This window comes from Chenopodium album, chromosome 11, assembly GCF_948465745.1.
Source record: "Chenopodium album chromosome 11, dcCheAlbu1.1, whole genome shotgun sequence".
NCBI lineage: Eukaryota > Viridiplantae > Streptophyta > Magnoliopsida > Caryophyllales > Amaranthaceae > Chenopodium > Chenopodium album.
This window is the reverse complement of record NC_137844.1, coordinates 15,223,300-15,238,480: the sequence shown is the minus strand read 5'-3', so window position 1 is coordinate 15,238,480 and position 15,181 is coordinate 15,223,300. Positions and strand designations below refer to the sequence as shown.

Below are 15,181 nucleotides of genomic sequence, written 5' to 3'. Positions count from 1 at the left end.
TAATTGAGCAATACCAAAGATTTGCTCAAATTATCATTTGGTTGACTAATTACAAATGATAATATATATAAATGATTTGCACAAGGCATATATAAAAAAATCAGACAAAATTAAAAGGCACAAGTCATCTTCAGAACCAATTAACTTGCCATTAAACATCAAAATTCAAAACCTTATCACCCAAAACTAGATCGTAACATGATCACCCAAAACTAGATCGTGCTATCGTTTCTATATACAGTACAAATCAGAACATGATAAAAAAAAATCTTCACTAGCCCTATTATGATGGATTTAAAGTGGAGCCTTTCCAATTTGAAAACCTCCAAAGTAAAAATTACAGTTTTTCAATCATTGGACAAAAAAAAAAAAAAAAAAAAATCAAGTTCTAGGCTTCTTTGGCATCCCATTTGATCTAGGTTCAGCTTTCCGCTTGATTCCCAAAAAGTGCTCTACCTGAAAGACACAATTAAACTTAAAAATTGGCAATGCACAATTTCTTTTTTTTCCTTTTTTTAAAAAGGGACAAACACAAATACATCACAACGCTTTATAAAGTGACCCACAAAGCTCACAAATTCACAATCAATGTTGCCTATACAGTTCAATATATAAACACTCCTATATGAGTACAAAATACATGCCTGACAACTTATGCCCTGTTTGGAAAGTGGTAATGGTTGCCCTGTTTTGGAAAGTGGTAATGGTCTAATGGACATGAATTTGTACATATATCTATATCAGAAATTGAATTTGTTTACATGATAACTAATAATAGTTTATCAAACGCTTCTCTCTCTAAAAACTCTCTCCCTTCTCTCTAAAAACTCTCTCCCTTCTCTCTAAAACAGAGTCCTCCTTCAAGCTTGCCCCTGCCGCCGAAGGCCAGAGCACCGTTGCTCAATTAAGGTCATCGACAAGCAATTCTTGACAGCCTCGGGACCAACTAGGTCCGGTCCTTTGCTAAGCTAACCCAAACTTTAGAATTTTCCCAAAGAAAAATTGGGGTTAGGGTTTGTTTTTTCAAATTTGGGGAATTTTATGGTCTTATTCTCGTAGACCATCCCCACATCTAAGGACTAGCGAATTGGCTATAAAACTATGGTTACCCCAAGTAGTACAGGTGCAGCGGCGCATCAGTCGGGCCAGGGTCTTCCTTCAATTCATTCTTTTGCCAGTGCTTCTGGTATGGCTAGTTTCAGCTATGGAGTTGCTTTTGGTGGTTTAAGTTTGCCTTTATTTATAGTTTTAATGGATAACTTTGAATAACTTAGGGGGGTTTTGTGCATTTCTCGTGTTGAAGAGGATGATATCTCTTCTCATAACCTTGAGCTTTTATTTTGGTATTCTGAATGATATCTCTTCTCATAACCTTGAGCTTTTATTGTGGTCTGCAGTTTTGTGGTATGATACTTCTAATGTGAAAGCTTACTTTAGAAGGGCGATGGTAGCTTTAGAGCTCAATAAACCCGACTTAGCTTTCATGGATCTTGCACAAGCGATTAAGATTGATCCCAATAACAGAGTGTTTCAACAAAAACTCAAGGAGGTGTCGATGTTGTCGTCTCTGTTGGGTTGGACTCCGGGTTTTGTTGATGGGGCACTCGCAGTTACAAGAGAGGATGAAATGTTTCGAGATTATGCTAATTTTGGGAAGGAAGAAGAAAAGAGGAAGTTAAGGAAGAATGGGAAAAGAATGGAAGGAGATGGTGGTGGAGATGGTTGTGTTCGTAGGTGTATTGGCGTAAAAGATGTCACTTAAATGAAAAAGGATGTTGTTGCATATCTTTGAATTCGGAGGAGGGTAAGGTTAACCCTATCGATCAAGATCAAAGGCCCAACGTTATTAATAACAATTCTGGTTTGAAGTCAACTTCAGAAACAAAAAACCCAAATCTTACGGGGTCAAAGTTATCGGTTTTGTAACTGAAAACGTATTGATTCCTATTTACATCTCACTCTAACAATGTATGGAGCAACTTCTAAGAGACGAACACTACACTACTATTGCTCTTCGAGGAAGAACTTTATTAGCATTCGAGTACTTGATCCTCCAAAGAAAAAGAATTGTGTTGAAACTCCAGAAGTTTTTACACCAATGGAGATTAGTTAATAGTCAACCCCCCCCCCCCCCCCCCCCCCCCCCCGTTAAAAGGGCATGATAGGTGTGAAACAACTCCAATTTTGACACAAGAAGATTTGACCATAGGTATGGTTAATCAAGTGTCATCGTGTGAAACATCGGTGCCCCTTCTAGTTGCTCCAGTCCGCTCTCATATGAAGGGTGTTGCGAGCCCTAACAAATCCTCTCAGAATGTAATGATATTGGTTTCCTCCCGTCGTACCAAAGCTAGAAGGAAAGTGATTCTCTAAGAAGTGTAACTTCCTCTGTTTTTACTAAATCTTTGTTTTGCAGGTTGGGTGGCTCTAAAAGGAGAGCGTCCTACACCGTCGAATAATTCTGGTTTTTGAATAGAAAGTTGTTGTATGGTTCTACCCCTAACGTTCTATTGTGTAATTTAGTTTATGATTAATTTAGAATTTTGTTGTTGTAAAAAGAAAAAAAAAATAGTTTTACCCCCAAATTACTTTTCTTCACAAATTTTCATGACCATCCATTACCATTGAGTGGCATGGGGTGAAAATGGACATTTATGAAGGAAAAATAAAAGTTTAGGAACGAGATTGCATTACTATGGACATTAAGATGTGTTATAATGCTTGCCAAATTACATTTACATTCTTCCATTACCACTACTTATAAACTAAAAAAATACCGTTAATTTTTATTACAATGTCGTAATTATCTTAGGCCACTTCAAGAGAAAAATAAATACATAACAAAATATTAGGCTATGCTTACAAATGGGCATGAGATGTTAACAGGATCTAGCAAACAAGTTAATTTATAATGTGGATATGGATGCACTTTTTTAAGACGAACAGCAAATGCAAGTATTCTAGCATTGGTCTTTCAAAAAATTATTCTAGTATTGGAAAGATGTTTAAAGATTGTCATGTCTAGATGTCCCAACACTTAGGTCGCGAGCATCCCATAACAAAATGACCAATGACCCATTTTACAAGTCCAATCACTGCAAGTCTCTTACCAAACACCCTACTTTATATGAGAAGACTCTCCATGTTATAAAGTTTTACTCATATGTTCTAAATTTTACACCAGGTGTTCTAGATTTTTATTCACATGTTCTAAATCTTAGATGAGTTGAATCATATGTTCAAACTTATTACACATGTAAGTTGTCATAAATTTTAAATCGTGTATTCTAAGATCTTAGATGAGTTGAATCATATGTTCAAAATTATTACACAAATGTAAGCTGTCAATTCTGGTAAACGGGTCGGGTTTGGGTCGGGTTAACTCGAATCGGGTCAATTCGGGTTAATGTCGTAACCTATGCGGGTGGGGTTAAGGTTGAGTCATGCTTGAGTCGGGTCACGTCGAGTCATACATCTTATCAGGTTTAGGTCGGGCTAATAACAGGTCGGGTTACATTCGGATCAGGTGAATAATAGGTTTAATTCGGGTTTTCACGGGTTAAAACGGGTTAGGGTCATTCTAGGGTTCGAGTCGGGTTCGGTTCAAGTCAATATTTTGCAAGTTATAATCAAGTCGGGTCATTCTCGGGTTAAAGTTGGTTTCGGTTTAAGTCAATAATTTGCGGGTTATATTCAGGTCGGGTCAATTCCAAGTCGAGTCATTCTTGGATTCAAGTCGGGTTTAATTCAAGTCAATAATTTGGGAGTTCAATTCAAGTAAAGACAAAATACTTTCAATATTAACATAGAGTAGTATTATGCTTTTAGCCTTACGAAGTTATGACTTTACAAGTAGATTATAATATACTCCATAGATAGCATATATCTTTATTTAGCTAGTCAATATCTACAATAACAAAGATGTATAAAATAATAAGTCGAGTTGATTTTGGGTCGGGTTAATAACAAGTCGTGTTGATTTCGGGTCGGATTTGTAACAAATCGGGTTGAATTTCGAGTCAAGCCACGTCGGGTTAAATTTGGGTCAGGTTAGGAACAGGTCGGGTTGAATTCAGGTCGGGTTAGTAACAAGTCGAGTTAAATTCGGGTTTTGACGGGTTTGGGTCATTTTCGGTTCCGGTCGGGTTCGGTTCATATCAATAATTTACGGGTTATATTCGGGTCGGGTCATCTCCAGGTGGGTTCATATTCGGGTTCGGGTCTTAAATAGTCGGGTTAACTCGGCTCTAGGGTCGGTTTCAGGTCGGGTCAGATCGTGTTCGGGTCACCTTTTTTCCGGGTTTAGACGGGTTTGTTAATAATCAAATTCGGGTCGGTATTTCGGGTCGGGTAGAGCTAGATTCATATGTTCTAGATTTTAAATCATATGTTTTAAATTTTAGTCGTATATTCTAATTTTACACATATATCTAAATTTCAAATCAGGTTTTCTAAAATTTTACTAACATGTTTAATCTTTAATCAGACAAGTTTTCTAAATTTTACTTGCATGTTTAGAACTTAAATCAGATATTCTAAGTTACTACTTACGCACATTTTCTTAATTTTACTCATATGTACTAAATTTTGAATCATATGTTCTAAATTTTGAATCATATTTTTCCATGTGAAAGCACTTTCTTATGTTAGAGCACACTCTATGTTCCAAACTTTTAGTTGTAAGTTTTAAATCTGTTTAGATCGTGTGCTCTTAGACTTTTAATCATATGTTCTAGAATTTAAATCAAATATTCTAAATTTTTACTCGTATGTTCTAAGCTTTTATTCACACGTTCTAAATTTTACCGTTCTAAATTTTAAATCAGGTATTCTAAATTCTTACTTACATGTTCTAAATCTTAAATTAGATGTTCCAAAATTTACTCATATGTTCTAAACTATAGTTTGCTGATTTTTTTACTCCCGTGCTCTAATTCTCAAATCAGATGTTCTAAATTATTACTCACACATACCTTCTTAATTTTGATTTTTGAATCATGTATTCTAAATTTTTATCATATGTATGTTCTAAATTTAGATCTATTCTCATACATGTATTGTAATCTCACATAAGGACCTATCCTCACATAAAGCAACAAGCAAAATGAGAGCTAACCTTTTTATCACCAAGCATAGGTGTCAAGCTTCCAGGGACATCCTTCTCAACAGTTGCAAAGCCACTCCTAGGATCACTAGTTTGCCTGAGTAAAGGTGGCAACAGGACACAGAGTTAGTCGAATAATAGCCTTGATTTAATAAATATATTTTAAAAAGTATTCCAGAGAGAACAAAGAGGCATCAAACAGATGATAGATAATAAGCAAAAACTGTAACTGCCTAAGATAATATAACATAGCAAATACAGAAAAAGCAAAGTACGAATATCTTCTTCACAGTTGTAATAATTGCAAATGTTTTCAAGAAGTGCATCACACTTTTCTTTTTTGGTCATTGAGGGTCACTTTCTCAAAGCTAAGTACAGATATACAAGTAAAAAAAGCAAAGTACTAACCCAGGTTTAACATTCCCACTGAGAACAAGATAGGGTGTTTTCAATTGAGCTTGAGCCTCTCTCATTCTATCCACAGACTGTGGAATCACATCTGTGGAAGTCATCTGCTTCTGCTTCAGTTCATCGTGGTACTGTTTCATCCGCTTTTCCTGTTTCATTTTCCCAGGCCCTTTTCCATGAAATTTATGAGAAAGCAAGCGAAAGGCTTGTTTTGGAGTTAGCTGCAAAACAAAATACAAAGGATCTAAGAATGTTTCAAAGCTAACATATTTAAAGCTCAAGTCTGCACCCTAAACTAAATACAATGCAGATACATTAATTAACAAAAATAATGTAAAGACTAATGCACAAATATATCAAGTGCACCCCCACGCATCTTCATCTCTTAATTCACTCGGACAGATATATAATTGTCTAGAAAATTCCACAAATCAATACCATCTAATTTATAATAAATAATGAAATTAATTAATTAATTAAAATTTTAAAACTTAAAAAAAATAATAAAAAAAAAAATTGCCAGGAACTTTTCATAATTAACTTCAGCAACAGCAAGAGTGTGGTAACATCATCAATATAGGGGAAGAAAGTCATTGACTTTCTTTCAGACAATGGGCATAGTAAATACAAGTAATTCAATCACGCTTAACCAAGTTAGAGCACTATATTCCAATTCAAATAACAAATGTCCAACAGACTAACACTAAAGCCTGGACAGCATGATATGCCAATATTTCAAAATTAGTCCAGAACTCCAGAAACTACAAGTGTTTCCTGAAAAAAAAAGGCAAATTCACCACTTTTGGATTCAAATCCACCCTCATACCTAATCCTCGTCACAAGTGACATGCAAAATATTGTTTTCAAAACAAAAACTTGAATAAATAAACTGTGGGGCCTTAAATTGCAAGAAAGTACAAAAATTACTAAACAAAAGACAAGAGTACAAGAGAATCAACTTACAACTCTGCCGAATTCATCCAAACGCTCCAGATTTATCTCCTTAGGAACTTCATCAACCAGCTTACCCTTTTTCTTGTCCATACGTATCTGCTTAGGTCCTTCTTCTTCATGGATGCCAACCAACTTACTCTTTTTTTTGTCCATGTTTCTTCCACCCCATTCGATAGTTTCTTTGAGTGTGCCTCGTTCTTTAAGCATCTTAAGCACACCAGACAACCCTTTACCAACAGGAGCTTCATGAAGTGTCTCATCTGGAACTACATCCTCTTCATCTTCACTCTTGAGCTGTTCATCCTTTCCGGAATCCACAACCTCTGACCAACCACTAGTCTCATCTTTTTTCTCCTCAACAGCTTTTAGCACTTCATCTTCCTCCCTAAATACATCTTCATCGTATGGCCTTTGAGCCTCTGCATATGCAGATAAGCAAGTTAAGATGAGAAATAATTAGCCAAGTCATGTGTCTTTTTTACCACCTTCTTAACAGTAGTCAACAACTTTCAGATTTAGATCTTAAAACCAAAAAATTTAATGGCTATCAAACAATATAGTTCAAAATATCCTAAACAGTATAAATTCACATTTTAGACAAACATGCAAGAAGAATGGTTGGACAGTGACCATAGAAACTGATATTCTTAAAATCATAAAAGTGAACAGGAAATAGGGATAAGCTACGTTATGCAGGTTCAGTTATTAACATAGAATACAGATATAGATCTAGTTGTCATCCTCAAATCATTTTATGAAAATTCTGAGTATGTAGTTATAGACTTATAGTCCAAGCTGAAGGTTTAACGTCCATACCGCTTTCATAATGTCAAGGATTCAACATAGGCACTAGGGTTGAAATGACTAACATATTAATGGGCTTATGAATTTGTATAGTTGCGCAACTATACAAAGTTTCAGTTCATCTAAGGCATACAAATCTAGAGAAAGAGCTAGCAGCCTGGCACATACATATACACTTTATCTACCATTAGAACATCTATCCTGCACATCTTACGAAAGAAAAATTAAATCAACAATCTTTCAAGTAGTTTGATTGTTTTTAGGCCTGCAAACTGCAAAAAAATTGATAAGGCATCACACGTTGCATACCACATTACAGGAACTACATCACAGCTATATAATCCACACAAAAAAAAAAAAAAAAAAAAAAAAAAAAAAAAAAGTATTTCGGTTTAAGTTATGAATTTTAAGTACCATATGCTCGATTTATTAATCTCTCTGGTTGCCTATTTTTCTTTTCTTTTTTTTCCAGATGATTTTTTGAAGAAGGTTAAGTGTTCGCATTGAGATAAAAGAGGTAAAGGAACAAACCTTCATTTAGCTGAAGACCCCAGACAAACTCCTCCATCTCAGTAAAGATAACCTTATTATCTGAACCATCCTCGAGAGCTGAATTTTGGACATCTGTAGCCTGATTGTTGATACCTAAAGATGCAAGACGTGCAACTGCCTCTGGCCCAAAAAGGGCTTTCTCATTTTGTTTTTTTAAAGCTAGTTTTCTAGTTCTTTCCAACGACAACTGCAAATCCTCAGCATCATCTGCAAAAACAAGGGTATCATCTTCCTCCTCAGCAGAAGTAACAACTTGCTCCATGCGGAGAGCCCTAGATGCTTCATCCGCTTTTGAAAATGCAGTTTGGTAGGCACTCTTTCGCCTCTCAGCCTCATTTCTTTCTTCTTCCTCTTTAGCAGCCTGTCTTTTGCTATCACTACGTGAACCAAGATCTGAAGCACCCAAACCAGTAACCCTTGCCTCTGCTTCAAGAGCGTCTAAGTCAAGTTTCTCCCTTTTACGCAAAGATTTCTTTTTCTTGGGTTTCTTGAACTTAAGCATTTCCTCAGGGGTAAAGTAATCTGATGATATCTTTACAGATGCATTCAGATCCTCAGCTTGATTGTTTGTAGGACCCTGAAGCCTTCTACGAAGCTGATAAGTGAAGATAAAGTAAAGTAAATGATATGCACGAGAAAGGTTCAGACTCGGACATGGATATTTTCTCTTAAAGGCATCCAAATTTAGCTAAATATTTGCTCTTACCTCTTCCAACTTCTTTTCTGCTTCACCAGTGAACCGCCCAGCGGCATCTAAAACAACCCCCTGGAAAAAGAATCCAATAAAAGCAAAGTTAACAAGCAAAAAATAAAATAAAAATAAAAAAACTATGACACATTTGACCAAATTGAATACATGGCTTCTTCAATCATTGAAATTACCTCCTCCACAGCTGGATCATCATACTGTGAAAGCATCTTCTTCTCTTCCACAGGCTCATCATTGAACCTAGACAATAAAATAAAAATCAGTCAGTCATCATACACACAAAGAAATTATTTCACCAACAAACACTTAAAAGTTAAAAGCATGTCCTATTAATTAAAAAAACACTGCACGTGATTTTTTGCTAGAAGTATGATCAACATTTATAGATAGAAGTCATCCCTATCCTTATATTTTAGACCAAAAAATTATTGTTATTGGGACATTTTACAGCATTCTGCAAACAAGAAAGTGGCTGAAATAATCAGAACCAGAAACTCTCTCTCTTGACAACACCACTTTCATAAGCCCCACTCCCACGGATATTCTTCTAGCTCTCATTTCATAAGAATATCGATTGTAAATTGTGCTTTAACTAGACTTATAATAACAATAGACCATCATTGTATCAATGTGTCTTATGTGACATACTGACATGCCATTTGTGGCTCATATGAATAACAAGCTCTGTGATATGGGGCAATTTGATCGAAATCTCAATGTGAATAAGTTGGGAGGCGCGCGGCAGGGGGGGCGTGGGGGGGGGGGATACTCACTTGTCGACATATATGCCGGAAGTCTTCTTTGCTGCTTTGTAAGCTTCAGCCCTCCGCTTCTGCTCACCAATTTCCACATTTTCAAGCATATCAACATCTGGTATCACCAAAGATATTAGATAAAATCCTGATGCCTTGTCACGGTATTGAATTAGAGCACACAAAATAACTGTCACACTGACACTTGTCACAACGAACATACCTTCATTCAGGTCACCATTGGCAATTATGTCCTGGTCTTTAAGGGTCAAAACAACTGAGCCTCCTTCAAGAACTTTGTCAACCCCATGTAGAACCTTGACTCCTGCCAAAGAATCTGCAGAAGAATGTTCAGAAAACAAAACTAGAATAGACACATAAGCCTTTTTTAAAAACAAAGTAAATCAACCATCAGAAGAAAAAACATATTCACAGCATCAGAAGTAAAACATATTCACAGACCAATAAAAAAAATTTAAAAAAAAAAAAAAAAAAAAAAACCCTAGAAACAAGAAGTAAGCCTAATGCATTATAGATTACATACCTGTAATCTCTTTAGCTTTATTGTCAACTTCATAGTCATCTTCATCCAGATTATCCTGACAGATACAAACAAAAGTATAGAATCATAACTATCAGGACGATCAGACAGTGACAAAGAAAAAAGAGCAAGTAACAAAGCAAGGGCAAAACTCATAGAAAGGAACCTGCTCCTCAAATATCTTAGACCTCCGCAAAGCTTTCTCCTTTTCCAAATTACTCTTCTCCTCAAGTTTACGACTTCTATGTACCCATGATAAAATTTCAGAAGTGCCTTCAGATTTCTTTTTCAGTCTTTCTTCTTTCATCCTAGTAGATAAAACAAAGTTAATAAAAACAAGGAATATATGTAACTGAGGTCACCTAATATTGAAGCCAGATTCTATCTCATTAACTTGTCAAGGTTCAAAAGCTACTGAAAGTTCATCGTTTCCTTAAACTGAGCCAAATAGAATCATACAAATATAATCATATAAATGCTTACACTAACCTTAAGATGCGCTCTGCAACTTCCATTCGAGACTGACTTGGATCCACTGATGAATGTGTGACATAATCCCCTTGCTTGATGGGACCTATGCCTTCCTCGCCAGAAGGTGTGGTTTCCAGCTCAATGGACGCCCTCTCCTTGTTGCAATCACCAGCTTTTTTAGTCTTAGTGTCTCTTCCACCATCCTTACTGTGATCTTGATCCTCTCGTCCTCTTCTGCCACCTTTTTCTTTGTCCCTGGATCGCTCCTTTTCATAATCTATCTCTCTCTCTCTTTCTCTACTAATATCCTTCACTTGCTCCCTTTCTACCATATCTCTACCTTTGTTCTTTTCATGATCTCTTTCTCTCTCTCGGTCTCTAGTCCTCTCTCTCTCCTTATCTCTATCCCTATCTTTTGCTTTCTCCTTATCCCTCTCCTCCTTTTCCTTGCTCTTTTCTTTTCCTCTATCCTTCTCCCGTCCTCTCTCTGGTTCATTATCTCGGTCTCTTTCACGATCTTTTTTTCTCCCTCGATCCTTTTCATCTCTATCTCTATCAAGATCTTTCACTCTATGCTTATCCCTGTCATTATCCTTCTCCCTGCCTTTATCTTTAGTCCTATCCTCTTCCTTCTCTTCTTTCCTCTTTTCCTTGACAGAAATTCTTTCTTTTTCCAAATCCTTTTCAGTTTCTTTTTCTTTCAACTCATCCTTTAGCTTTGAACGATCTCTGTCTTTGCTTCTGTAATCCTTATCCTCTCTCCGGCTTTTCTTCTTATCCTTGCTTCTGTGTTTTGTCGATTCTCTAGATCTATCTTTATCATTTTCTTCTGAATCATCAAAAGCACCTTTAGTAGACTCTCTTACGGGAGAGCCAGCTCGATACCTTTCTTCACTTCTATCATGCCTTGATCCAAATCGGTCAGCATCCATGAAGATAATAATCAAAATATTGAGCTCACGTCACAAAGAAAATTACCAATTTGCAACCTAAATTTAGAAGGAAAAAAAAAAAGTTTACCATAAGCATAGCTGATTCTAAACTGAGAAAATTTGAGTTTGAATTTTTATACCAATATATATGTAAATTGGATAACATTTTACGCACAATATGAAAAACTATAATCTACATACATTAAAAAATCATGAAATATACTTTCAAACAAGATACATTGCATATGTTTTGATCCAACATTCCAATTTATGCACACATGCTTATAAAAACTACATTCAATTTAACTACGTCTAATGAGAGCATAATAAGGAGTGCCAACTGAAATAATTTATTTTAATTTGTGTGCCATAAGCTGTGGTTGAAGTAAGCAGAATAAAACATGAAGATTGAACAATTTTCATTTATGATTTATGTTGATTGTTGAATAAAAAAAAACTTATAAATAAATTACGACTGTTGGACACTGTTATGCAAGGAGAGTTTGGAACTTTAGATATCCCTAATGCATATTTATTCCTTCTTACCGGGGCCAAAAAAAAGCAAAAAATATTTCATGTGAAGATTGTGAACACAACAAGCATACCAAATAAGAAAACAGTGCAATTAATATAAAACTTCCCAAAAAGGAAAATGGTGCAATAACCAATGTATAATAAAGCTCAAGGCGCACTACAGCGAGAGGGGTTCTGCTGCGCCTTATCAAGTGAGGCGCACTATATGGGCAGTTACAAAATTTTGGCTGAAGTGCGCCTTGGGTGCGCCTCGAGCGCTTTTTGTGCGCCTAAACCAAAATGCCTCGCCCACACCAAAATAAGCGCTAACCTTGATCGCCTTGCGCCTAGGCGCGCCTTTTCAAATACTGGCAATAACACACACACACAAGGGTTGGGGGGGGGGGGGGGGGAGGGGGGAAGTATTACAAACCGTGCATTGCGAACAACAAAGGCAACACATGGGTTCACTAAATATGATGATGTTTTCCTCTTCCTCCATTTTTTTATTTAACATCTCTCTACTCTATTCAAGCATCATGTACCCACATTCTCTCACCTCAATTGAGAATTAAAGATCTCAAAATGGAAGAACGAGTTCTTTTGTTGGCCCCTCTATCTAAAAGGACGTAACCAGTCTAAATTCTTCACTCGCATCGCACCATTACTTTTGAGCTGTAACGCAGTTGATGCACTCTGCCTCACGGTTTTATGTTTGTCATTCTTTGTCGATTCTTCCCCTCTTATATCGGGCTTTATATTCTCTATGACGTCAACCATAAGTTTGATTACATCGCCTTCGGTTCGAGCTGGGTGATGAAAAGTTTTATATACAATAGCACGAACCTCAACAAACGATACCCACTGCCTTACATTTTATTCACTTATATTCGAGAAAATAATGCCCGGTAGAAATGGGAAGTTATCAGCGGGGAGGAGTATAGTTTAGCTTAAAACTAATACCCTAATTATAACTTTCTTTGTTTTTTATAATTGCATCATTTGGATTTTTACACTATTCACAAGCTCCACTTTAATCATCTTTTGTTATTTATATACATAAGGATGATTACGGTCAAGCGGAATCTTGTCAAATCTGTCTCATTAAATGCTTTAAAATTCACTTTTTATAATATTTACCCAGTATATTTAAAGAGATTAACAGAATGTTTGTGCGTTGGTGAATGTGAAACTTCAAATGATGCAACTGGATAAGAATGGAGGAAGCACTAATTAAGGTTCAATTTACCAAAGAGCTATCACCAATCATTCTTATAACCACCACTAAACATAAAACAAATACACAACTTAATTCCAAAAAATTGTTCACCATCACACAAATAGAAGTATTCTGCAATTAAAAGAAAAAAAGAAGTGACCATATAACACAAACAATCAAATAACAAATAATAACCAAACTTAGGTACAAAAAACATAGATTAGTCCTTGGATTGCAACTTGTAAAATTGGTCAGCATTATAATAAAGAGCTATAATAGTATAATATCAAAAACATCTATTTCGTACACTGCATTATTGTCATAACCCAATCATTTTAATTCCAGTTGTGAATACCCACTAAATAAACACAAGCTTCTTCTCAAGTGACATAAAGCCCAAATTAGCAAAACATAATGAAACATAGGATGATCATTAAACAACGCAAGTTACTATTCGTTTACTAACCTCACAATGCAAATTGCTATTACATCTACATCCACGATTTTCAATCATAAAGTAAAATTAAATATTTGCAATTTGTAAGAGGAAGAGGAAGAGAATAGATGAGCCTAAGAATAGGAAGAAAATACCAAAGGCTTCTCCTAAATTTCCCTTTCCATTGCCACAGCCCACCCCTCACCACAAGACCAACACCAGCATCTACGCACAGCAGGTCCACAACACCATGTCCGCAAGCATGGTAAACATGAACAATTGAACATCCCTAAAATTGGAAATAGCCCACACATTGCAGCATTATAAACATGAACAATTGAACATCCCTAAAATTGCTCGAATCTAACATTTCATGTAAAGTGTAAACTAATTCCAGAAAATAAGAAACAAAAAAAATAAGCACGAAATTCAGAAAATAAGCAATAAAAATTATGCTCAGGGAAGTTTAACTATCAAACTAGCAAATCTAAGATAACAAATAAACTAGAAGAAACAATAATTTGATAGAAACAATCAGATACAAAATCGAAATTCCCAACAAACCTATTCTTGAAACCAGCATTTTGCAATACAACTTTTGAAAGCGAATAAACTCCAAAGTCCGAAACAAGAGAATTGACATCAGTAATATCAACTCAGGAAAAATATCATATCACAAAACAAATTTGAATATTGAAACCATACAAAATCGTAATTCCCAACAAATACTAGTAAAAAATCAGATAAAAAAAAACGAAATCAACACAAATACTAGAAGGAGATTCACAAAGACTAGAAAAAATCAGACAAGAAAACCGAAATTCACAACAAATATTAAAATAAATTTGACAAGTAAACAATGAATTCGAAATACATACCGGAGATTTTCCGAGCAAATGCGAGTAGAAGGAGAAGAGATCTGGGCGTAACTCTTGTGAATGAGATCTGGGCGTAACGGTGGCCACCGGCCGGTGAGCGGTGGCTATGAAAGGCTGAGCGTAGAGAGAGAAGGGGAGGAATTTAGGGTTTTTACTTTATTGAGAGATTGAAAGTGAGTAAGGTCTTTTTTAAAAAAAAAAACACCAGTATATCCAATTTCAATATTTACCCTTTAAATTATCGAATATCCGATATCCGAAAAATATCGAATATCTAAAAATTAAAAATCCAATATCAGAAATTGTATCGAATATCCGATTTTTTGGATCAGATAAACGATCCGAAATGAAAACTCAGATTGGATATCCTAAAATTCGGATCATTTACGGATCGGATTCTCGGATAGTTTTATATAGGCCTAATGCTACCTGTTATAAATTTTTATATAAAATTTATTTTTATAATTTTTACATTTATAAAAAAATGGATAAATATAAATAAGAATTATGCACCTTGTACAAAAATATTTTTAACTAAATGAAAGCCCGTGCGATGCACAATTTTTTTATATTTTGTTTTGAATATTTATTGTGATTTCTTAATCTCTAACAAATTGTTAACATAAATTTCACATAAATGTTTAAATAGGGTAAAGTTTTTCTTGCGTTATAAGTTTTAATTTTTTTTTTTTATGAAAATGTCATGTCATTCATTGGATATATTTAGATAAAATCATTAATATTAAAAGATAATTTTTTAAAAAAAAATAAAAATAAAAAATTATATGCTAATATCTAAAGATATTATTCAGTTTTTTTTTTTAAAAGATAATTTTTTTTTAAATCCTAGTACTTAAATATTAAATCTCACAAAAAGATAATATTATTAATTAAACCATATAATATTT

General features: G+C 35.1%; 1 protein-coding gene across 3 annotated transcripts; it reads right to left on the bottom strand.

The window, feature by feature from the left end:
• Positions 1 to 127: 127 nt before the first annotated feature.
• On the bottom strand, positions 128 to 14,458 carry LOC145567435 (SART-1 family protein DOT2-like). 3 transcript variants are annotated; one of them, XM_081626707.1, is made up of 14 exons: positions 14,274 to 14,458; positions 13,551 to 13,684; positions 10,314 to 11,284; positions 9,991 to 10,132; positions 9,828 to 9,882; positions 9,507 to 9,620; positions 9,305 to 9,401; positions 8,705 to 8,771; positions 8,529 to 8,588; positions 7,802 to 8,417; positions 6,476 to 6,885; positions 5,513 to 5,733; positions 5,117 to 5,201; positions 128 to 456 (listed from the first exon to the last, which is right to left on the bottom strand). In XM_081626707.1, the coding sequence occupies exons 3-14, from the start codon at positions 11,225 to 11,227 to the stop codon at positions 382 to 384; spliced, it is 2,856 nt and encodes a 951-aa protein (XP_081482833.1). In that variant the 5' UTR covers positions 11,228 to 11,284; positions 13,551 to 13,684; positions 14,274 to 14,458; the 3' UTR covers positions 128 to 381. The 3 variants fall into 3 exon arrangements, with proteins under 3 accessions (XP_081482833.1, XP_081482834.1, XP_081482835.1); XM_081626708.1 differs by lacking the exon at positions 13,551 to 13,684; XM_081626709.1 differs by lacking the exon at positions 14,274 to 14,458 and having other exon boundaries at positions 13,426 to 13,553.
• Between the last annotated feature and the right edge of the window lie 723 nt (positions 14,459 to 15,181).

Coding starts and splice junctions, on each gene's coding strand:
- LOC145567435 (XM_081626707.1), bottom strand. CDS start 11,227: ATGGATGCTGACCGATTTGGATCAAGGCATGATAGAAGTGAAGAAAGG. Junction 10,133..10,313: donor GTTGCAGAGCGCATCTTAAG/GTTAGTGTAAGC, acceptor TTTATCTACTAG/GATGAAAGAAGAAAGACTGA. Junction 8,418..8,528: donor CAGAAAAGAAGTTGGAAGAG/GTAAGAGCAAAT, acceptor TTCACTTATCAG/CTTCGTAGAAGGCTTCAGGG.